The sequence below is a fragment of the Gouania willdenowi genome, chromosome 9, assembly GCF_900634775.1.
Source record: "Gouania willdenowi chromosome 9, fGouWil2.1, whole genome shotgun sequence".
NCBI lineage: Eukaryota > Metazoa > Chordata > Actinopteri > Blenniiformes > Gobiesocidae > Gouania > Gouania willdenowi.
The window spans coordinates 13100744-13126004 of NC_041052.1; the positions used below are offsets into that span (position 1 = coordinate 13100744).

The following is a 25261-nucleotide window of genomic DNA, read 5'->3' on the forward strand; positions in this document are numbered from 1 at the left end:
ATAAGACTTTTAATGAACGTTTAGTCTGATGATCTGATTTTTTTTTTTGTTCTCTAAACTCTGCATTATTTCTGCTTTTCCTGTCTGTGCGCCTGTTTCAAAGTCAGTAATAAAGAAAAAAAAAAGATTGTGGTTTAACGTGCATGAGTTTCAGATGTTGAGTGAAATTGGAGACTGTATGGCTCGAGGCTTGACCACTGGAATGGTTTCATTTGTTTGTGTGGCCTTTCACAGTCAGGAATGTGACCCTGTGGTCAGTGTTGCTCTACAAGCATTTTTACTCTTTTGTTTTTAGCCACTCGCTTGTTTTATTTTTATTTTCTGACTCTCACCTGGCAGGATTCATGACGAATTCGGGGCTAGGAGATACTTTACTTCTGTTTATTTTTCTGCCACTCGCAATCTTCTATATCACTCTCCATTACATCCACTGTTCAGTTCTCAATATTTTCCAACGCTTTGCAGAGCGATGAATACCACCATCTCCTTCTGCTCTCTGTGAAAGGCTTGTTTGCAGGAAAATGAGGGCACGAAACACAGCATGGGTCTTTTGGAATTTATGACGGAACACAGAATGTGACTTTTGGATGTGCATCATTGACGTCAGGATTGGGTTCAATTACATATTTCAGTTACAATTACATCTTCAATTATCATGTTCAATTACAACTCAATTACGATTACAGTCATCACCATTTTTTTTCCAATTACAATTAAATTACATTCTCTTTTTTTATGCTCAGAGAGTCAATTACAATTATGTCCTCAATTACTAAAGCTCAATTATAATTAATCACAATTACTGAGCCTTTAATAAATAACCAAACAACACTTTCCTCTTGTGGCAGCTTCCTGTTAGCATCTCTTATGATAACACGTCCTAAATCAGCTGTTGAAGATGAGAGAAGGTTTAATCGTGGTTACACCGTGTGTGTGTGTGTGTGTGCGCCTCTTTTTCTGTTTCAACAGCCATTGAATTAATTTTCGTCTCCCAGTCCGTCACACTGACCCAGCTTGAATGTATGTGTGACTTGAAGCTTTTGAAGCTAAGCAGCCAAAGGTAATGCTGCCACATCACTCAATCGCCAGCCTTGTTTCTAATCCACATTTCACACACACCCCTTCACTACCAGCACACTAATTGAGCTTTGACTCAGTCATTGCAGGGATTGTCGCCATCGTCTCCTGCTTTGAAAAATAACCTCCCCTGTTCGCTCATTTAGGAATGGGCTTAGTTCTCAGGAGCATTCACCAACTGTGCCATTTGTATTTGTGTGGGGAAAAGTGCCGTGTGTATGTGTTTATTTGTGCTGCTTTTGTATTAGAGCACAGTGGGAGTCCTGTAAAGAGGCCACAGTTGTGTTCTGATGTTGGCCACACCATCACACATGCTGCGGTAATAGAGACGAGAGGATAAGCTGACGCTAATGTTAGTTACACTTAATGTACTTTGATTTTAATGGGGGCTTTTGATGTGTGTGTGTGTGTGTGTGTGTGTGTGCAGTTGGATGTTATAGTACAGTTTGAGACCAGTTGTAAATATTTTGCCTTTATATTTGGTATCTAATGGTGCCATTAATATAAGCCGCAACCCTAATTCTAAATATTGAAATATTGCAATAGTATACTGTACTCACGAGCTGATTGAGACATGCATTTGTCGATGTCTCTCTTCCTCTTTCCTTCTCCTCTATTCAGGGGCGATGATTGTTCAACCTCATGTGTCCTAAAGTTACATACAGTGTGAACCTTGGGATCTAATTATTGCCACTTGCTCTATTTACTTTACACTCTTTTTCCTCGACTTATAAGTTATTGGTGGGTTTTGGGTCTTTGAGACTGTTTGAATAAAGCATGAAAACATGAATATTTTATATAAAGCTCAGTGTCTTCAACCACCAAACTGCATACAAGGGCATAGTTTAGCTGGTATTGTTTGAAAAGTTTGTTATTCCTTTGCTTTGTAAAGAAAAGCAAAATAATCGCCTTATGTGAAGACTAGGAAAGATAAAATAGACAACAAACACATAAACCCTGAATTTAGAGTAGGAACATATGATTTATGTTATGTTATTTACAAACCGTGGTAGGTTTCTGCTAAAAAACCAATGCATTGGATTTTTTCTGCTTTAACATCTCATAGTGTTACCTCTGCTTCCTGTTTTTTTGGTAGAAAAATGACCCGTATTGCTGAATAGGTTGTAAACATGCAGTTAATGATGGATTCTCACACCGTGAGTATCCTAGACACTTTAACGACGAGTGCTTTCATGGAAGGGGAGCCTTATTCTTGACTCGCAGCCTTTGATTTTAATGCTGCATGAATACTGAGCGCTTTGCATGTTGCTGATGGCCTTTTTCCTGCCAGGCGTCTAGGGGCTGGTGTGCGTCATTTCAAATACGTTTCGTTGACTGCTTCCCAACATATGTCCCTCTAGATTCCATAAACTCTGATAATACCGTTAATCTCGCAGGTATCAAGGTTGTTACTGCATCTTTTAATGGGTATTTTTGAATAAAAACCAAATTCAGATGTTTTTATCCGATGACAATCTTGTCAAATTTGTTGAAACTACATGCAGCCATACATGAAATATTGCTTAAAATGATCTATGCTTCACATTTTGCAAACTATATTCTGTACTGTTGGAAAGATGTTAGAAATGTGTTTGGTGTGTGAAACTGCTGGGAGCTGTCATAATTTCTTAAATCAATATAATTTTGTAACTTTCCAGTGAGCTAGCCTCTTCACTAATGCAAAACATCCTGATGCTCCCCTTAACTAAAGTATTTAAACTCCACAAAACATGGACATATTGATTATTTCAGATGGCAGATTCTCAAACTTCCTGCTCTCCACCTGATCTTTTCGCTCTCGCTTTGTCGCGATGCAGCAATGTGAGTGTCGTCACATGAATCAACCGAGCAGGCCATAGACATACACACATTCTATTGGCTGATCCTAACAACAGCTCTAGGGTACGTTCAATAGCACAAATGTTAAACAATTACACCACAGTATATTATTAATATCTATGGAGCAGACTCCCGCCCGCTGTCAGTGAATGGACACAGTCAGTTGCGATAGCCAATCAGATATCTTTGATTAATAAAAAGCTCCCCCTGTAGTGGGAAGAGTGGGGGGGCAGGGTAGGTCAGCTGGGGGAGCACTGCCCGCGAATGCCCCCCCATGACACCGTCACTGGTCCTGTATGCACCTTTGGTCTAGGGTGTCAAAACTGCTACACAGTAAATAAACTCCATCCGTTTACAGACTGTGGCTCCCTATACGATGATTAGGATGTGTCAGAGAATTTCCATTCTTCACATGTTATATAAAGCCGTCATGTTTTCATCCAGTCTGGGGATGAATGGCTGTGTTCTGCCCTGAGAATAGCTAGCATATCACATGTCACTCAGACAACTCACCGCCTGATTGAATTGTTATTCTGCAACCCAAACTGACAGTTGTCAGGCTACGAATATAGGCTGAAACAACAGTGAGAATGCAGCACACAGTTAAACCTGACCTGGTAAGTACAAAATATGGAAACCATGAGAGGTCAGTGATTCCCACTATTTGTAAAGATATTTGGTTTGAAGACAAAAGACTGACACAATGAAACCTTGTTGTTTCAAATAATTTGTCCCTTGATGATACTTTGTGTGTATGCTGTTTCATTTGGTGGTGTTTTTAAAGGTTCATATGTTAAATTTCATTTAAATAGGGCCGTGTATTAATCAAGCCTCGGTCTGGGTACTTTTGTCAGGAGGACGTGTATGTGAGGTGTAAGAGGGACCAAATGCAGAGGAATGAGGTTGAGGCATAGTGGAAGCTGAAAGTCCATTTTACGAAATTTACAAATCCAAAGTTTAAATCAGGGGTGTCAAATTCATTTTTATTCAGGAGCCAAATATGGAACCGTTTTACCTTAAGTGGGGCACAGATGTTTTTGTGGGAAAAAGAGCAAATTCAACATGATTGTGCCCTGTTTTGTACTTCCACGTACAAATTATGTATAAATGATAAAGTATCATGTAGGTATATCCACTTAAAATTTAAATTTCCCAGATTTTGGGAAATTGGGGACATTTCATGGAATAATTTTGGAAAAGATTTAGAGTTCTTTCAACAATTTGAGATTAAAAATGACTGCTGTCATGTGATATAAGAACTGGAAAACTGAGCTCTGCAAATATTGTGTATTTGGAGGGGCTGAGGTATCTACAACTGAATTATGTGGTAATTTACGCAATGTTTCATGTATTTTCTATGCTCTCAAGGGCCATATTTGGCCCCCGGGCCTTGATTTGACACATGTGGTCTAAATGAATTACCACATAAACTATTTCCTGGTATCTGGTTTATTGTTGTCCCATACTTAGTTTAAAGTCCGACAACCACTGACTTTTGACCATTTAATCTTAATGTGCCATTTCCTCCCACACACATCTTGGATGCAGGATCTTGAATAGAAAAGTAACACTTAGGGAACCTAGATTGGCTGCTTGTCTGGGTCCAGCAGTAATGGGGACCACTAAGGCTACTGCTCAACAAATTACGGCTGTGCAATGTGGATTTAAGGGCACAAATATGACTTTACTTGTTTACGTTGAAGCTAAAATTGAAACACTTTTTCTTTTGCTTTCTCTCTGTTTGCGTCAGAGCCGGAGTCAATAAAATACAAGGGGATGGATCACCTGACGATGACCTTAAATTAGTTTTGCTTTAAGCTTTGAGAGTTTAGCCAGAGTCACATTCATACTGGTGCATTACTTTATTTTTTTTTACAACTCTAAAAAAGCACTGAGGACCTCCTAAACTTGTGAGCATCCTGTACATCGTTGCCCACACACTGTAATGCTGGGCTTTTCAAATAGATCCTGGCCCTCGGAATAAACTATGCCTTGTGCCAAAAGGGATACAAAGGGTTTGAAGTTGCTTGTGCATTGTCGGAGACAATAGAATGAAATTGTTATTGTAATCTTAAGCAGCATTTTCCTGCATGTGATCTGCACCTAGGACAGGGGTCTGCAACCTGCGGCTCTGGAGCCTAATGTGGCTCTTTGACTCTTTAGCAACGGCTCCCTATAGCTTTAAAAAAAACTATTGAAATAAAAAAGTTATTTTTTTTACAGAGACTATTAATAATTAATGACAAATAAAATCAAGATATAGCAATTTGTTAACCTGAAATAAATCACATTGTGCAATGACTCGGCACCTGCCTACTTCACCTCCTGCAACATCTACAGACCATCAACTTTCCTGCACCTGTGGTTCACCTTGAGTTTTAAATCCCTGGTAAGAAAACTAAACCAACAAAAACACTATTCTGGAAGAAAATAGAGATTTTAATAGTGTGGGAACAGATTCATTTAACCACCAATGTGCCGGTTAAATATTCATGCTTTATGTGTGGCAAGAAATGAGCAATTAGCATGTGATGATCACATGATCATGTGTTTTCAAATTCCAAGTTACTTTTTGTAGCCTTTTAAATACATTAACCAAAAAAAAAAAATCTTATTTATATAACACTGTGTTCACGTAAACTGAGATGCGTAAGAATTTGAATTTGAAGATCCAAGATACTGTTTTATCTCTTGATGTCAAATTATTTTATTTTAAACAGTTTTTAAGTTGCCGTTTCATTGAGAAGGTATTTTTTCGACTTCAAGCCAGGTGAGATGAGGCAAAATGGCTCCTTTGAGAGTAAAGGTTGCAGACCCCTGACCTAGGAGATAGAAATACTTCTTTGGTTTACATTTTAATGAGATAATGAAGCAGTATGAAACAGCCGCTGCACAGTGTGTCAAATAGATATAGAGTGGGGTGCAAAGTTTTGCTCACTACTCAACCAGCCCCTAAACCTTGCACCCCTAACCCAACATGGCACTTCCAAACCCTAAGGATTGGCCATAGACACCTTGATCTTGACCCATGGCCTCAAGTCAGAACTACAAATAATGCCATTGTTATATTGTTTTCAATACAATGAAAAAAGAGTCAAAGTTCTAATAAGGAAAAATAGACTCATGGATCAGAAAAAGTCAAGGAAATACTTATTTATGAAAGACTAAATATCCTACCTTATGGCTTTTTTTTTTTGCAGTGTGTCAGGAAATATGTGGGATTCCCTCCAGAGAGGCAACAAGCTCCAAATGACCTTGACAGAATGAATATCTTCCATTTAAAATGTCTTACTTTTAATGAAATTGTCCCTCATCTTGTTCGTCGCTTGTAAAACACTTAGTGATTAACCTGTTTATGCTAAAATAAGAAAAACCTTGGATGAGTAAATTGGATCCGATGCGATGCGACACCTTGGTCGCTGCCTGTGTCTAAGAGCTGATAATGTAATTAGGTTTGCATCAGATGGATCCCTAATGATTGAGTCTGTTAGAATGGCTTGTGTGCTGGGGAGATAAACCTGCCCCTTGAATACCTGGTGTTTGGTGGGGGCTGTCAGATCAATAGTTTCTCCTTTGTGCTTTCGTTCTCCTAATTTATAATAGAGATGTGTTCTCCATGGTAATGCTGAATATTGCAAAGTGGGTTCTCGACAAAAGTGTTGAATCTGAAGCCAAATGGACTTTTTGAGAAGAAATTCAGAACATTGAGTACATTAGTCTAAAAAGTTTTTTAATGAGGTCTTACTTCTCTCCAAATATGTTAATGCATTCAGCTACAACTCAACTCACCTTCTACCTTGCCAAAGGGACCCATAGCACTCTCCTGCAGGTAGCGTCCAGCAGCCTTATCAGCTCATGTCTTAACGGCGTGTATTGTTTTTTTTTTTTTATGTGTTTCCCTGCAGGTTTTGAGCTACTCTATCAACCAGAGGTGGTACGACTGTACCTGTCTCTGCTGACAGAGAGTCAGAACTACAACACCCTGGAAGCAGCCGCAGGGGCTCTGCAGAACCTCAGCGCGGGACAGTGGACTGTAAGTCCAGAACTGGTGAAGACTTTTAAAATTTTAAACAAAGTCTACATGTACATGCTACTGTGTTTTACTGTGTGTGTGTGTGTGTGTGTGTGTGTGTGTGTGTGTGTGTGGCAAACACATTTTAAGACAGTAACTTTTTTTGTTTTTGCTTTCAAAATTTGGCCCATTAAGTATTTAGTATATTAAAAAAATAAAATATATATAAATATATATATATATATAAATATATATATATTTTAATTTTTTTTTTTTTTTTTTTTTTTTTAAATGTTCTAAAAAAAAAAAAACAGTTCAAATAAATATATTTTAATTAGATTTTTTTCCTCCCCCTTCTCTTTTTTTTCTTACTCATTTTGAAAAAAATAGCGCACACATCCGCCTCACAGCAAGAACATTCTGGGTACAAGCCCTGGGATGGATACATAGGTAGAGTTTGCATGTTCTCCCTGTGCTTGCGTGGGTTTTTTATGGGTAATTCCTCCCACAATCCAAAAACATGACTGGTTGGTTGATTGGAGTCTCTAAATTACACTTAGGAGTAAATGTGACTGGGAATGGTTGTCTGTCTGTTGCCCTTGCGATGGACTGGCACCCTGTCCAGGGTGTACCCCGCCTATCCCCATTAAAAGCTGGAGATAGGCACCAGCAGACCCTCGTGTCCCTGAAAAGAGGAGCGATCGGGTCAGAAAATGGATGAATGGATGGATTTTGATAAAATACATCCAATTTTAGTAACTTGAGATCTTGAAAAGCTTAATATTTATCATTTTAAATAAAGGTCTGGGATTGTATCCTCTCCCATTTCCTTTTAAAACATGGCCTTGGTGGATGATCCAACTTGTTCACTTTAAAGTGAGGTAATGGACGTGCTACCAAACTTTAATAAGTGTTTATGTTTTTGGTGATCAACTTTTCAAATCTACTTGACATTTCTGACTGGACACAAAAGTCAGACAGAAAAAGGTGTGGAGGACTTTGCGTCCAGGTGATTTTACAGGTTGTGTATCACTGTCTCGTAGCTGGTGGATGTTTACATGTGATGATGGATGAGTTAAGTGAGCATTCTCTCCAATTAGAGCAGCTCTTGAGGGACTGTTTGGCCTGTTGGCAGTGGAGCTATGACTGTTGTCAGATGCCAGTTTGTGCATCTTGGCAGGAGAGCTCACTCGAGTTTTCAACACATCAGCCGTCCATTTGCACTAAAGTGCCATTCATTCTCCTCTTACATAAACAAGCAGCTCTTTCTGTTTGACAGGGGAAAAAAAAAAATGTCTGATCGGCTTCAGTTCTTTGACTCTGACAATCCCATCCAGTGTCACATTTTGTAAGTCAGACTTTTTCTTTAGTGAAGCTGATCATTATAGTTGTGATGGTGAAAACCTGAGGACACACTACATTGTAACATCCTGTTTGTGAACAAAGAGCAATCTGCTCCCTGCGTGCTTATCAGAGGGGGAACTTCAAATTAGTCTCTTTGCTTCTGCTGAAAGCCTAACCCTAGTTTTAAGGTTTACTACTGCCCCCTGCTGGTGTAACTGTGCCTACCCTCTGGGTTTTGGATGTTTTAAGTGTTTTGCTGGGAATCTGTCAAGCTTCACTTAAAGACCAGCTTCTGTGTGATAAATCTCTTGGATTATTCAAACTGCTTTAGATAGTTTTTAATTTCACTTCTTCAGGTTCAGTTATAGTTAGACTCTCATCATCTATACCTGCTTATCCTGTACAGCAGTGGTTCTCAAACGTTTTTTTGGCTCAAGTACCCTCTTTCTCTAATTTCTGAATGCAATACCCCATCTGAATACATTTTGCTCAGAATTCTGTGACAAAACAACTAAAGAACACAATTATGGAATGAATAAGTGATAACACACGTTTTAAAGAATCTCATTTTGTAAATAAGTGGAATGAAAACAGTTTTTAGTGCCTCCTGAATACATTTATTTCTAATTTTTATTATTTCCGGTCATTTCCCTCCTGATGTGGGACCAAAACTGACTTTTGTATTTTAAGTACTCGTTCTAATCAAAATTTGTATCATCATTTTGTGTGTTTTTGGTGCCATTTTGTGTATTTTGTTGTTGTTTGTATGTTCTTTTCATTATTCAGTATATTTTTCTCTTATTTTGTGTGTTGTTGGTATTATTATAATATTCTCTCTCAGTGTGTGTGTTTTTGATGTCGTTTGGTTGTTTCTTATGTTGTTTTGTATGTTTCTCTGTTATTTTTGTGTATTTTGTAATAATCTGGTGTATTTTCTCTCATTTAGTGTGTCTTTGTTGTCGTTTAAGTATTTTTCTCTTTTCGTGTGTGTGTTTTTGGTTTAATTATGTGTATTTTGTTGTTGTCTGTTCTTCATTATTCAGTATATTTTTTTCTTTTTTTTGGTGTTTTTGTTATTGTCTTGTGAGTTGCTGGTAATATTCAACGTGATTATCATTTTTAACAAAAAATAAACATAAAACCCCGTATTTGAATGCTTTCATTTGTTAATTTTCCTCACTCTCTCTCTCTCAAGTACCCCCTGTAGTGCCATTGCGTACCCCCGTTTGAGAAACACTGCTGCACAGGGTCGTAAGGATGCATTTTTCATCATCTATGTTTCAGTGGTCAAACTACATCCGAGCAACGGTGCGGAAGGAGAAGGGTCTCCCCATCCTGGTGGAGCTGCTACGCTCAGATTCAGACAAGGTAGTTCGAGCTGTGGCCATCGCACTGCGTAACCTGTCCATCGACCGTCGCAACAAGGATCTTATCGGTACGCGTGCACACTCACACACACACACACACACACACACACGCACACATGACAAACTGTTGCCATATTAAATAGAGTTAGAATAGAACAGTTAGCGGGTTAGGCTTCCAGTCCAGCAGTATTTCTCAATTGTGTTTGGGACCTGCCATCATCCCTAGATAAAGAATGACCTGTGACCCTAGTTTGGGATGAATGTAATTCAAATTAAATTTCATATATATATATATATATATATATATATATATATATATATATATATATATATATATTTATTTTTTTTTTAATATATATATATAGCTAGTTATGCTACATTTATCATAATACCACAGTTCAGTGTCAAAGTAGGAGTTCATTAATGGGGTTTTTGTTGTTCAGAAACTGTAGAAATAATAATAATATGTTTGATTGAAAGAAAAACAGTAAATCTTTTCAGTAGGTAAGATCTTACTTTACTTTTTCCCCATGCAATACAATAGACCCATTAAGAGCAGGTTTATGATCCCATTCTGGGTCCCGAACCACCAATTGAGAAACTCTGCTATACATTACTAACAGGTAGAGAAAAGAGACAAGTGTAAATTTCAACAAAATATTTAACAGTGTATATTAACAACAACATATCGAAACAATCAAAAGAGTCAAAGTTAACAACGTGAAATGCTTTATTTTTTATAATGCTAGTTATTTACTCAATGTTGATGATGACTTTCTAGAGAGCACTTATAGCAATGTTTCCTGTTTGACCTTAGCAATCTATTCTTCTCTCTAGGGAGTTATGCCATGCGGGATCTGGTGAGCAACCTCCCCAGTGGTCAGCAGAGGCCAGCCAAGAACCTGGAGGAGGACACGGTGGTCGCCATCCTGAACACCATCCACGAGATCGTCACCGACAGCTCTGAAAACGCCCGATCCCTCATCCAGGCTCAAGCCATCGAGAAACTAGTCGCCATCAACAGAACCAGGTACAAGCTAGAGGCAGAAAACCACAATACAGTATATACACAGTATATAGTGAAATATTATGCTTTCACTGAAATAAATACTCAATCCTGTGTGGTGATGTTTTGTAAACCAGACAGTCTCTCCGGCTAACCTGAATGTGTTCTTGGTTTATTATAAAATCTGAAAAAGTTTCCTTGCAGTCTCATGAGAAAAGCGCTCTTTGAAGTCTTCTCCCCCATGTAATTAATGCTGGTGGCTAATGAAAGGAAACGTGCACTCCTCTTACTGCTTCCTAAGAACCTCAACGCTGCTCAGGGGACATGGCTTCTTTAAGAAACCGGATCATTTCCTGCAATGCTTTTGTTCAGAATTCACAGGGTTTATTCACCTCTTTTTGTTTATCTACCCTCTTCCTGTTTCGTGCAGCCAATCAGCACGCGAGACAAAGGCTGCTTCCCACGTACTGCAGATGGTGTGGAGTTATAAGGAGCTGAGAAACGCATTGACCAAGGATGGATGGAATAAGAGCCACTTCCAGGTACTGAACTCTGACCTCATTGGGATGGGAACAAACAGAGATATTACAGTGTCTTTTTTCAGGAAGAGCATGACTTGTTTTTACAGCAGCTGTATGTATCTATCGATTTTGCAACTTCACCATAATTAGCAGACGGCTTCCTAGGTGACTTGTTGTTTAGAATTTAGAGATGAACCTATTGTGCATAGACATTAGATAAACTTGAACATTTATCAATATAAAAAAATTTAAAGGGCTGCAGTTTTGCTCTAAAACACCTTTTTGTACAGGAATACACAGCTGGATTATGGCACCAGAAATGGTAGGTAACAGATTCAGAACCAGGTGTGTAGAAAGAAGGAGGGGAGTGTATAAAACTGAAAGACTTCCGTCCTTTGGCAGAGATCCCCAACCTGCAGCAGATGTGATAGGAATTTCCTCCAAGCTTTTAAAGTGTGAAAATGATCATTTCACCATGATCAGATTCACTGATCCAGCAATTTAGATTCATGACTTAGTCTTTTTTTTTTTTTTTTTTCCCAGCCCTCACTGACCACAACACCGAAAGCAACCAAGAATGGCAAACCTGGTTATGACGACACCACACTGCCCCTGATGGAGAAGAACCAAGGTCAGTCTGCCTGTGTGTGTTTAGGAGCTTGGGTTTCTGTCAATGTGTCAGGATGACCAAATGGTCGCATCACAGCGACAACAAAAAAGGAGACAGTGGAGGATGTTTGGGGTCTGATTAAAAATGGTCTGAAAACACAGAACACTCATGCTGGTTTTATTTGTTGTTGTGTAAAAGTGTTCAAATCCCTGTGAGAATTCACTATTGAGAGAATGTCGAATTCCCCATTTTAAAAGTCTTTGAACCAGGTTTAAACAAAAATTTCCCATGTCCTCCTGAGGTTATGACTGAAGACAGTTTGAGTTTTTGAAGTGCCCTGGTTTTGCAGCCTCACTGTATCTCCTCTGTGGAGATGATATGTGTTAAATGAAGAAAATGGGTTGTAAGGCTCGGAAACCTGAAAAAAAGAGATGCTTAAACTTTGAACAACAAAGACTTCAACGTATCTTTGATGGTTCACATGCACTTTTGATTATTAGATATTACAATAGTGTGAAGGTTTTCGAGCAACTCTGCGAGTGTATGTGAGGTGGCAGCCTTTTCTCTAAATGAGGATTTTCCAGCAGTTGTGTTTTGGAGGGGAAAAAAACTCCCTTTCACAGTGTGGCCTGGAAACAATGTGCTAATTCCTTATTTTGATTGGTTTTAGTCTTTTGCATCCACACATGTGTCTTAAACACAGCTACTACAATACCAGGAACATCACCACTATATTATTTTTAATAATAATAATAGATCAAATTTGTATATCACTTTTTTGGACACTCAAAGATGCTTTACATGGGGAATAAGACAAAAAAGCGGTAATGCACAAGCCGGTTTCCCTTCACTGCCTTTCTGCAAACAGCTTCCCTATACGTTTCAGGCATCTGGGAATCTGGCAGTGGTGAGTTGGGCGCAGCTACAAGACAGGCTGAAGGATGGTTTGCCAAAGGCAACCCTCTCATCTCTCTCTGTTAAGGTCCAGCAGTACCTGGTTTGAGTTCATACACTGCCAGGATCATTTATTTGAATCTGAAATGTCCAACCCCTGCACGCTCTGATCATAGGATGATGGAATGAGCTTCAGACATGATGTTCTTTGATCTCCTGACAAGATGTTTGTACAAAGCAGGAGCTTCGTTAGGAAGATGTGCGTCATTCAATACATCACAGGGAAGGTCTAAACAGAGACAATCATTTTTTTAACAGATAAATACATAATGTAGGCCTCATAGATCAATATATTGAAGATGAATTACACACAAACAAATGTGGAACATTGAAATGTATTGTGTGTTTCTTTGCCAGACAAGGAGAACAGTGAATCCCTTGGCACTACTTTCGTTCTAGTTTGTTCCCATATTCCCTGTGATATCACCTCACTCCGCCAGGCATTCAATTTTGGCTGGATTGGGGTCTTTCTGTGTCAGCCCCAAAATAAACATTGTTTTTCTACAAATTCCAGTTCATGAAACAACAGAAATGTGTTGCAAGGTCACTCCGAGGGGTAAACACAAGAAATGACAGTAAGAATGAGTTAAAAAACACTTCTATGCATTCAACTAACCTTCAATATTTATTTGTGAGTAAATAATCTTTGATTTATTGATCTATGAGATGTAAACTATGTCTTTGATTAAAACAAAAACTATAAATGGATGCATAACAACATTTAGATGGGCAATAATTCTAATGACAGTTTGTTGAAGGTTAAAAGTCTGATGATTTTGAAATGCCTGAAAATTGTCTCATTTTGTGGATTTAGAACTATAGTAAGAGAAACCTCAGGATGCATGAAGATAGTTTTACAGACTTGATCATGCTGATCTTCTTTCTGATGTCCTGAGAGAGGATTGTCGTCACTGTGACTGATCGCTCGACTGTGATTCAAACTTCAGACACATTTTAGTTCAAAATTTCCAACATTGTTGTTTTTTGTTTGTCTCATCATTTTATATCAGGTTAGTTGTCGTTGATCTTTTTAAATATTCTGGTATTCTTCATTTCACAAGCGATCTTTGATTGTTTTTGTGAATGTTTAGAAATTGTACATACTTTTATTTAAGGGTCCCATATCATGCTATTTTTCACTCATCTCCATTTGTTCTAAGAACCCCAAAAACATAGTATATGAGGTTTATTTTCCCAAACTCACCTGTTTTCCAGAGTTTTAGCCTCTGAAAAGTCCATTTCTGAGCAACTCTACACAAACGAGCTGATTTGTGGCCGACTTATGCATATTCATGAGTGGGCGTGTCTATAGACGGGACACTGACTTCCTCCACGGTGACATAGGGCCAGAGGACGGCCCACCCTCCTCCCACCCACTCTGTAGTCGAGCTCATGCTGCTTTATAAACACGAGACAGAGGGTGGGGGCGGGGCGTTCACCGGTACATACATAGACTGTAGAAAATACATACATTGCACTGCGCGAAGGACCCTGAAATGCTCACCTTCGTGGGCGTGTCTGTTTACATGTCAATCACGGCAGAGAGCTACCTGGAGGCGCGGCTTCTCCAGCTCAGTGCCGTGTCAAATTCGTCATCAAAGTGGGAACACGTCATCAAATTGGAGCGAGGTGTTTGTGCTCACCCTACAGTAAGAAAGGAGCAAATCACCCTCTAACTAACTATTGAGGGAATCAATGAAAAAACACTTTGGGCATGTGCATGAAGCCCAAATAGCACTTTATGATGTTTAAAGCACAGAAAATTTGCTTTAGCGTAACATGGGCCCTTTAAGCTTTAACACATGTCAAAGCTCACCGTTGGTCTTTCAATGAAAGGATGGTAACACTAAAACTAGATAAGTACAAATATGATAAACACAGGTGAGAATGCTTCATGGTGAAATGCTCAGACCAGTTTAAGAGAAAGATTTATGATGTGCCTGGAAAAAAAAACTGTGATTATAGAGAACAAAGGTCTTGAGTTAAACAGTTTTGGCTTTAAGGTTTTACTTCAGTGTTATCCTGCAGGGAAAGAGAAAGGAGCAATCTCACAGTTGGTTACAATCTGATGAAATCACCAAAGAGGGAATCTCTCCTCTGGACTTTAGACACATTGGATGTTACAAAATGCTCACAGACATGGATATGGAATGCGTAAAAAGATTACCACCATGTGTAAGAATGGATAACTTGTTGGGTTCTTTCTTGTTTACTATGGACTTTATATTTTATTCAGCGCTTTGTGATGACTTTGTTGTATTTTGCGCTATATAAATAAAGTTGAATTGAATTGAATAACTAAGTTAGCAAACATGGTAGCTAAACATTAAGAATAATCACATTCTTTGTCAAACTGACCAAGACACAGTCATACAGTATGAATTCAATATAAATATTGATTCACATATACAAGAAAAGAAGCTGCACAGTTTCCACTTTGAATGGTTCAAATCAGTCCAGATTTAGCTGAGTTACAATGTGCAGAAAAAACATACAGAATATATAATAATGAGATTGTAAGAATGCCTCACAGCATTCTCACAATCCTTAAATCCCTTTGAGAAGACTCAGGATATTGAATGTGAATTCCAATGGTTACCTACGGTGGCTGGGAAGTGTCAGGTGAATGCATTTACAGAAATGAACACAAATGCAAACAGGTCACAACACGAATGCAAACCGGCAACAACGGAAGTGTTTCCGACGGACCGGTATTACAGACGGACGGGTATTATGATTTGATTACCTAATATGAAAAATATAAGAGTATCCTAATCAACTTTCACTTACTTTCATACGCATTTCGATGTCTTCTTCTTGTTCTTCTCTGTTCTGGCGGGTTAAAAACATCCGCCAGAAACGTGTCCGTCTGTAATACCGGTCCGTATTTTGGGTTTTACTTTACTTATTTAGTCTATTTTTATTATAAATAAATAAATACTGTTTGTGCACCGTGAAATGTTTGGATGCTGATAACCAAACTCCATAGACATTGTAGCGCCAATCAGAAAACAACAACAAAACTGCACAAAACAGAACGTAAAACTCAAAACTACATGAGTGAGTAAGTAAATTAAAGTATTATCTACAATTCGGCTCTTTTTAAAAAAAACTAAAATCATGTTTTCCCTTTGAACCGAGTGGTCAGAGCTTAGCTTCCATGCACGGCACCACACAGAATCCGCAGTTTTCCAGATGGAGTATTGAACGGGTTGAGTTCAATACTGACTCTAGTGAAACCGCACGTTATTGAGCAACAGTTACATGGTTTAAACAATGGGAAACGTGTCTGCAAAAGACTCGCCAGTGGCTGACGGTTTCAAATGATCTATTCAGAGAGCTCCCGTGTTTGAGAAACTAACAATAGCATGGCACAGGAGGAAGTGGAGGAGTGGCCGCACGCGTGACTCTTGCTCGGGTGAGGAGCTGTGTAGTGAAATAGATATAGATGGTGCGCTAGCGCCCCCTCACACCCTGAGGTCAAAAGCTAAATAGGTTTCATTTCGGAACAGTGGGGCAAAAAAAAGTTTTTGGCAGCCACTGATTGTGCAAGTTGTCCCACTTAAAAAGATGAGAAAGGTCTGTAATTTTCATCATAGGTACACTTCAACTGTGAGAGACAGAATGTGGAGAGAAAAATCCAGGAAATAGAAATGCATGATTTTCAAAGAATTTATTTGTAAAATGGTGCAAAACATTTCATCTTCACTGCTCTCACTGATGGAAGGAAGCTTTTAGCCAACATCTCACGATACATGGTCCCATTCATCCTACCATCTTTACCAGGGAAAAATATGTATTCCTTGTTATTGTTTTCTTGAGTTTTACTGGGCTTTATTTAGTTTAGTTTATTTAGATTCGTTCTGCTCCACGAGCCTGTGACGGAACCGTTTCAAGAATGCTTTCACTTTAGAAGCCTTCTCCCGGTCCTCCAGTATCATGCTCCGTATTACTTTCTGTGATTCATTGAAGTGGCTCTGTGTTTGAGTGAGTTCAAACTTATTTTGAGCGAGGAGGTTCTCTGTTTGAGTTAATTTGACCTTTGTTTGAGTGAGGGTGTCCTCTGTTTGAGTGCGGTCGTCCTCCATTTGAGTGAGGAGGTTCTGTGTTTGAGTGAGGAGGTCCTGTGTTCGACTGAATTTGTCCTGTGTTTGAGTGAGGAGGTCCTCTGTTTGAGTGAGGGTGGCCGTCAGGTCAGCTATTTTAGCATCTTCGGCCTGAAGTTCTCTCTCAGCGTTATCCAGCTTGGTCTGGAGTTGCACCAAGTTTTGTTGGGACTGGCTCTCATTATTAGAGTGACTTTCCTTCAATACTTTATTCTCCTCCACCAGTTGGTTGCCCTGATCTTTCTCGATTTTTAATACACTCTCCATCTTCTCGAGAGAGGCCTTCATTTCTGAAATTAGAAGATCCTTCCGTTCTAAATCATCATTTTTTTCTTGGACGATCACATGAGCTGTCTGCTTCTCGGCCTGTGTTTGAGTGAGGGTGGCCGTCAGGTCAGCTATTTTAGCATCTTCGGCCTGAAGTTCTCTCTCAGCGTTATCCAGCTTGGTCTGGAGTTGCACCAAGTTTTGTTGGGACTGGCTCACATAATTGGAGTGACTTTCCTTCAATACTTTATTCTCCTCCACCAGTTGGTTGCACTGGTCTTTCTGGATTTTTAATACACTCTCCATCTTCTCGTGAGAGGCCTTCATTTCTGAAATTAGAAGATCCTTCCGTTCTAAATCATCATTTTTTTCTTGGACGTTCACATGAGCTGTCTGCTTCTCGGCCTGTGTTTGAGTGAGGGTGGCCGTCAGGTCAGCTATTTTAGCAATTTTGGCCTGAAGTTCTCTCTCAGCGTTATCCAGCTTGTTCTGTAGTTGCACCAAGCTTTGTTGGGACTGGCTCACATAATTGGAGTGAGTTTCCTCTAATATTGTATACTTCTCTACCAGTTGGTTGCACTGGTCTTTCTGGATTTTTAATACACTCTCCATCTTCTCGAGAGAGGCCTTCATTTCTGAAATTAGAAGATCCTTCTGTTCTAAATAATTTTTTTCCTGGATGATCTTTCCATTAGTTACCGTCTTCTGAGCCTGGGGGCTGCTACTTTGTACTCTCTGGGAGGTTGAGGTCTTCACAACCACTTGAGGAGCAACAACAGCAGCAGTCGGTTTTTGACCTGCTGGTTTCTGTTTTTTGTTACCCTTCCGATTAGATTTTTTACCCATTTTCAATGATGTGAGTATTTGGCGCAAAAAACCTCAAGCAGTAAAAGTCTCTGTGTGCAGTGGCAAGAATCCAAGGTGACGGTCAAAGAAAAAAGAACTCCTGTCTTTTATAGTGACTATGACATCATTTTTGGGTTGTCACATTTTAGATCCAGTGCCATATTCTTCGGCTGATGACATCATCGGGAGCTGGTGACACGTCATAGGAGCCAGCAGCACATTGAGTATACTAGTGCAGTGCTCGTAGGAAGTATGTATTGCTATAGAAAAGTGGGAGGTTAAAGGTGCAGTCCGCAACTTTCAGATCCCTCTCTCCCTGCTGCTTTCTTGCCCTGCCTCCAAACTTTCCAAAGTCCCTCCCTCAGAGGAGCAAACAAGCTAACGTTAGTCCGATAGCAACATCACTAATACTAGTACAGTGCCCGTCGGAAGTATGCATTCATGTGGGAGCTTCCTCAGAGTTAATTATGGCCAAATGAGTATATGTTTTAAGATTGGATGTACAAAGAGGTGTACATACTCTGTACTTTAGTGTTATAAAGGGTTTATTTGCGGGTGCAAAATAAAACATTGTGTGCGATTTCCCTGATTTAATTCTATGGGACATGAACATGATAAATATGTTTGTTGTTTTTTTAACTCACTTTTATATTTTTTTTGTTTGGTGTATATTTCTGTAATGTATATTTTTTGGAATCATTATGTGTATTTGTGTATTTTTCTGTTGTGTTTTTGTATAATTATAGTTTTTTGTTGCCATTGTAGTGTGATTCTTTTGTCATTGTGTGTATTTTTTTGTATAAATATTTAGTTTTGTGTATTTTTATGCATTTCTGTTGTAATTGTGTGTACTTTTTGTATAAATATTGTTTAGTTTTTGGTTTTATTTTACACATCTAGCATATTTTTATTATAAATAATGTGTGTGTGTGTGTGTGTGTATCTACATCCATCTCCTTCGTTCACCCGCATTGTATTTTTCTGTAACTAGTACAGTGCCCGTCGGAAGTACGCATTCATATAGTGGGCGCTTAAGGAGAGTTGTCAATTTCGGGCATAATAATATACTCTGTAGTATTATTAAGCGGTATATTTGCAGGTGCAAAGTAAAATAACGTGTGCAATTTCCCTGGTTTAATTCTATGAGACATGTGCATGATGAATGTGTTGGGTTTTTTTACTCATTTTTTTTTAATTATTGTTTGTTGTTGCCATTGTAGTGTAACTCTGGAGTCATTTTGTGTATTTTTTTTTCATGTAGTTTTGTGCATTTATGTTGTCATTTTAGTGTATTTTTTGTATACATATTTAGTTTTGTGTATATTGAGTCATTTTCATATTTTTGTTGTTTGGTGTATTTTTCTGTAATATATGTTTTTTGGAGTCATTTTGTGTGTTTTTGGAGCCTTTTATATATTTTTGTGCATTTCTGTTGTCGTTTTGTGTACTTCCTGTATGAATATTGTTTATTTTTTGTTTTATGTCATTTGTGCATTTTTTTGTATAATTATTGTTTTCTGTTGCATTTGTAGTGTGATTCTGGAGTCATTTTGTATCTTTTTTTAGTGTAGTTTTTTGCATTTCTGTTGTATTTTATGTATTTTATGTTTAAATATTTAGTTTTGTGTATTTTGAGTCATTTTCATATTTTTGTTGTTTGGTGTGTGTGTTTGGGGGGGGTCCATTCTAAATTCATGCGCACCAGTCCATCCACGTGTACCTGCCTAACTTTCAATAAACTTCTCTATTGTCAGTAGTTAGATGTAGTGGCAGGTGTGTAGTGAGAGAAGCTGCAGTAATCAGGTGACCTTCACTATGCAGCAAAAAGTAAACACTTCGATCTGACTCAGAGCGTAACACTACAGTCAATACCACCCTATGGACGGGTGTCGTGACACAGACTGTAACCGGACTAAATGGTGGTCCGTTATACAAGTTCCGGGTGAGGTCCGTCTAGCGCCCCCTCACACCCTGAGGTCAAAAGCTGAATAGGTTTCATTTCGGGGCGTCCAGAAGTGAAATAAAATTAAAATAAACATTTTGAAATGACCAAATGACTCCAAAATAACAGATACACACACTCGGGGTATTTGGAACCCGTCGAGCGACTTTCAGGTCAAACTGGCACCGCGTCGGGGAGATATTTGCTCCACACACAGACCTCCCTTGAATTATAGTATAGATAGATAGATGACCAATCTGAGGGTTAATGCAGGAAAGAACAAGTAGTTTTTACATTAATTGTGTGTGTTTTTTGTCATTCTGTGTATGTTTGTTGTTGTCTTGCTGATTAGGAGACATTTTCTGCATTTCTGTTGTCATTTTGTGCATTTTTCCTGTAAAATATTTTTTTGGAGCCATATTGTGTATATGTGCTGTCATTTTGCCTTTTTGTTTTCAAATTTATTTGAAATTTTTTTGAGGAATTAGTGCATTTCTGCTGTCGTTTTGCTTGTTAGTACTGTGGGTTTGCTGAGTCATTTTTTATGTTTTTCTTGTCTATTTGTGTACTTTTATTGTCATTTTCTGTAATATGTATTTTTAATGTATTCTTGCTTTTGTTTTGTGTCATTTTGTACGCTTACGTAGACCTCGTTGAAAGAGGTCTATCAGAGAATGTCAGCGCTTCACTCCACAGAATATAGTGGCGATTTGTTAATGAGATCAAGGGTGTGAATAGATGAGCTAACTGTTGTTCTCTAACCTCATTAGATGGTTACACCACCATCGACCAGAGGGAGAAAGACTGCAGATACAAAGCAGGCGACAGCTCGGGGGACCTGACAGAAAGAGAGCCACTGAAGGTACGGACTGTGCTGTGATACTGATACTGATGTCTTGATGTCTCTCACTGAACTGTTGCTACATGTCCTCTGTCTACGTGACTTTCCTCTCCTGCCGTTTTCGCGGTGGCTCTCGTTAACGGCTCCTAATTAGATTGATTCTTCAAAAGATGTTGTCGGCTCTTGTTTACAGGGCCACCACGACCCCAGAGCTTAGAGCCACAAGTTAATCACGACTCAGCTTTCTGCAGTCTGTAGCATTTATTCCAAGGCTGATTAAAAGATGGAACAAGTGCTTCCCACTGAAGAAGAGCCTTTGCTTTGGCACTGAGCAGACGTGATGCTGACCTTACAGGCTGCAGCCAGTGGATTCCCAAGATGATTGGACAACCAACCTTGGAACAAAGTCTAAGGACAAAAGTGTTTGAAAATTTAAGAGCCAACTGCAAAACTGATACACACCAGAAGAAGAAAAAATCTTAACATACTTCTATTAATAAAATAAAATAAAAAAATGTGTCTGATTAAAAATCACAAAACTCAATAAGAAACTAATGCTATTTTAAACATTTTTATATGATTATGGGCACAACTTCCTGCGCAATAGCTGAAGTAGCAGTTAGTCAGTTGTTATATTAGTGTGTATGTTAGTAGTTGTTGTTTCTGAGTGACTAATACTTTTTGTGTTTTATAGTTTTTCCATAACAAATGTGCCACTAAATTCAATGCTTTTGTTTTAAAAAGACTTTGGCAACACAGGAAGTGGATATTATGAAAGCTTTTGGATCCTATTGGATTTTTAGGAACAGATGTTTTTCGTGTCATAATTCCAGCAAGTTTATTTTGTAATAATATGTTAAGGTTTAATTTCTTCAGACAACAGGAAATTTACTTTGATCTCCTGACATGTTCTGAATGCCAACTGTCAGTCTTCCTCACACGCATCTACTGATTGCTTTGATATGTCCCTTATGAGTTATTTCCGGGCGCGGCCAACTTGACAGTTCTCTTAGGCTGGCCACGCCCCCATGTCGCCCAGTGTTTTCTGGAGAAGAGAGTCCCAGTCACATCAAAGCAATCAGTAGATGCCTCTGAGGAAGACTGACAGTTAGTTGGCAGTCAGAACATGTCAGGAGATCAAAGTAGTGTTCTTAATAAATGAAACCTTAATATATTAGATGTTTTTCATGAATAATTCCTAACTTAAATGTAGAAATATTCCAGATTTAAATATTACTCCTGTATTTTGGCTTTATAGGCAGTCAGAATAACTGGAAATTAAGCTCCAACTCTGTTCTCACAATGACTTTGTTTAATCATGTTTGGGATTGAGCAGTCAACACTAAGGATAACTACTGATGGATTGAAGCAGCTCAGAAGCTACACACAGCACTAATCACAACAAACAGTTGTGTTTGTTTTCAGAGTGTACAGGCCTTCCAGCACCACTCCAAAGCTGTCGTCTGCACCTCCCCGAGGTGTCCTCCTCACTTTGAGCCCAGCTGTTGAAGCTGCTCGCCCCTCTTTTCATTTGCATGTTTTATTATCACTGATTTCTTTCCCAGACAGGAAACTAACTCTGGCTTTTCTAATCCCGAATGCAAGTGTTGTGATAGGGAATGTACATGTGATATGTAATGACTTCTTTGTGTGCTTTATTATTTTTTTCTTCCTTTCCCTAACCCATCGCCCTGTGGCTGCAGAATGACACAAATAGGAAACACTATATCAGGAGTAACAGGCCTGCGGTCAGTCTGGTGGACGCTTGTGATGTTAAGCCTCAGCCTGTTGACTCTTGGGTCTAAATGCATGCATGGTAGGTCTGAACAATCAAAGTACTCAGGACAATTTCCTGCACTCTTTTACTGATTGTATAGCATCCATTCCACCTCACTGTGTGTTTAGCTAGTTCTCCTTTCCCCGCCATGCTTTACCACCATTCACCTGCTGTGCCTCTGCACCCATGAGCACTCAGACAGATAAGTCACGGGCTTTGCATTGAACTTTTGTCATCATCACTTTCAAGCCTTTGGATAACAGTCTAGTGCAGGGATATTCAAATGCATTTATAGTTTGAGCTGGGCTACAAATAAACACCAACTAAACTAATGAAATAACAGGATTCAGGGTCCCCACGGTCATGAAATTCCTGGAAAAGTTATGGAATTTGAAAAAATGATTTTCCAGTCTTGAAAAGTCATGGAATAATAACAGTTTTGGAAATATAGCCTATAATATAATATAATATAATATATTGAGTTATCTCAAAGTGATGTTAAGCGAGTCCCTTAACCCTAACACATACAAGTTAATCAAAGGTACTTTAAAATATTTGATTGTAAATTGAGTTAATTTAACCTTTTTTCAAATTCTTTGAAACATCTTATAATTGGAATTTATTTTTTTTTTAAGTTTAAAACAAATGAAGATGTTATAACTGTAACTAATGAACACCTGTGATGGTAAATTGTCTGTTTTTTTTCTGTAATATTTTACATTTCACAGTTTAAAGTCAAACAAAACACCCCAAAAAAAACCTTTCTTTTAACTTCTAGATAAGAATATATGGTAATATATTTTCACGTGTAGTTCTACATTAGTCACAGACTGATTGAAAAGCCCGGCCATGCACAGGATGGACTGTGATGTTGGGTTTTACCAGAAGCTTCAAGAGTTTCTGGTAGGGGTACTTAGAAATTAAATGTTAAATTGTAAAGTTAAATTTAAAAAAACATGTACATGTCTCTCTAATGCAAGAAAGACAACAACAAAGCCAGAGTCATGTAGAAGAAGGAAGGTTACAATTTTATGTCATCTACTTCATTGAAATGTACCGTACGCCTCACTCACCGCCCCTTCTGACGGCTTTTGCTAAACTTGGTTGCCAATGATGTCAGGTTATTATTCTTCTGCATTCAAAAAGGGCTCCTCCAGGAACCCAGCTATCCTATAATGAACAACAGTGGAGAAGAAAGGAGAAAGTGCTTCTACACACACACACACACACACACACACACACACATCTCCGTCTGCAGTCATTGTATATGATATTTCTTGGGTCAGTGAAAATGATTTCCAATAAATAATTCATGTAGGATGAGAAGCTGATGAGGGAGCCAACACGAATAGAAATGAGTGAATAAATTCAGATGAAGATGTTTTTAAGTCAGAGACGGAAGAGAGAAAGAGGAGCTGCAATGAATTAATGGAGAGACCAACACATTCTCGCCCCCAACTCGTCACATACCGAACGTCGATATGTGACGCTAAGGGTCGGCCAACAATTGTTTTTATGAGATTTCTAGTGAGAAATTTACCCATAACTTATGGTTAGTGTTAGGGTTAGGTTAGAAGTCTTATTTTGAAAAGCTGCGGTAAAAAAAAGCACACACCAAGCACAAACATCTGACATTTATTTACTTAATAGTGGCAGTGATGGCCTAGTGGTTAACGAACAATGTTTGTGTCAATATCTGTACATCCATGACAAGTAAAGTTAATATTACATCATCATTATAGTGCTGATCAATGTCATAACCAAAACTATTACATGAGTCCACCCTAAAACTCCCATTTTGGGTTTTTATGGTTGTTTCGTCACCGTTTTCTTTAGTTTAGCTCAAATGCATTTAAAGTCTTGGTACATGCTGCTAACAAAGCTAACAAAATGCTTTATGCACCCATTCATCCAAATAGTAAATGAATTACTTTGAAAATTGTGACATCTTAAGCCTTGATGCAGAAAAGGCTTTTGATAGGATAAACTGGGATTTTTTTTTTTTATACCAAACATTAGAAAAATTTGGCTTTAACGAAAAGTCAATTAAATGTATCAAGGCAATTTATGAGCAACCTATAGCAAGTGTAAAGTTAAACGGTTTATTATCTGAGTGATTTATGTTAGGGGAACACATCAGGGCCCTACATTGTTTGCTATTTATATAGAACTATTGGCACAAGCAATCCGGCAGGACACGGATTTAAAGGGTATAATTATTGAGAATAGGGAACATAAAATGGTCCTTTTTGATGATATACTTAAGAATGTAGACACTTCCTTCTTGCAAATGATGGAAATGACTATGCAGGATATAAATGAAATCTAGAAAAAATGGTGAAATAAATGTATTCAGATATGAATTGACAGGAAACAAATGTTTTAAAGGTCCCATATCATGCTATTTTTCACCCATCTCCAGTTGTTCTAAGAACTCCAAAAACATAGTATTTGAGGTTTATTTTCCCAAACTCGCCTGTTTTCCAGAGTTTTAGCTTCTGAAAAGTCACTTTCTGAGCAACGCTACACAAACAGGCTGATTTGCGTCCTACTTGTGCATATTCATAAGTGGGTGTGTCTATAGACGGGTCACTGACTTCCTCCTCCCCGCACGGTAACGTAGGGCCAGAGGACGGCCCGCCCCCCTCCCACCCACTCTGTAGCCGAGCTCATGCTGCTTTATAATTAACACGAGACAGAGCGTGGGGGCGGGGCGTTCGCCGGTACATACATAGACTGTAGAAAATGTTAA

The 25261-nt window shown here is 38.6% G+C and overlaps 1 protein-coding gene across 9 annotated transcripts in view; it reads left to right on the plus strand.

Annotated features, from left to right (window-relative positions):
• arvcfb (ARVCF delta catenin family member b) overlaps positions 1-25261 on the plus strand; it is a 271466-nt gene that overhangs the window by 241561 nt on the left and 4644 nt on the right. For 6 of the 9 annotated variants that reach the window (XM_028456818.1, XM_028456820.1, XM_028456822.1 and 3 more), the window contains 7 exons: positions 6822-6964; positions 9557-9707; positions 10477-10669; positions 11076-11187; positions 11710-11797; positions 20662-20753; positions 22436-22548. In XM_028456818.1, coding sequence (XP_028312619.1) covers positions 6822-6964; positions 9557-9707; positions 10477-10669; positions 11076-11187; positions 11710-11797; positions 20662-20753; positions 22436-22537 — 881 coding nt within the window. In that variant the 3' untranslated portion in view covers positions 22538-22548. The remainder of the gene's footprint in view (positions 1-6821; positions 6965-9556; positions 9708-10476; positions 10670-11075; positions 11188-11709; positions 11798-20661; positions 20754-22435; positions 22549-25261) is intronic. The other 3 variants (XM_028456819.1, XM_028456821.1, XM_028456823.1) reach the window with 2 other exon arrangements.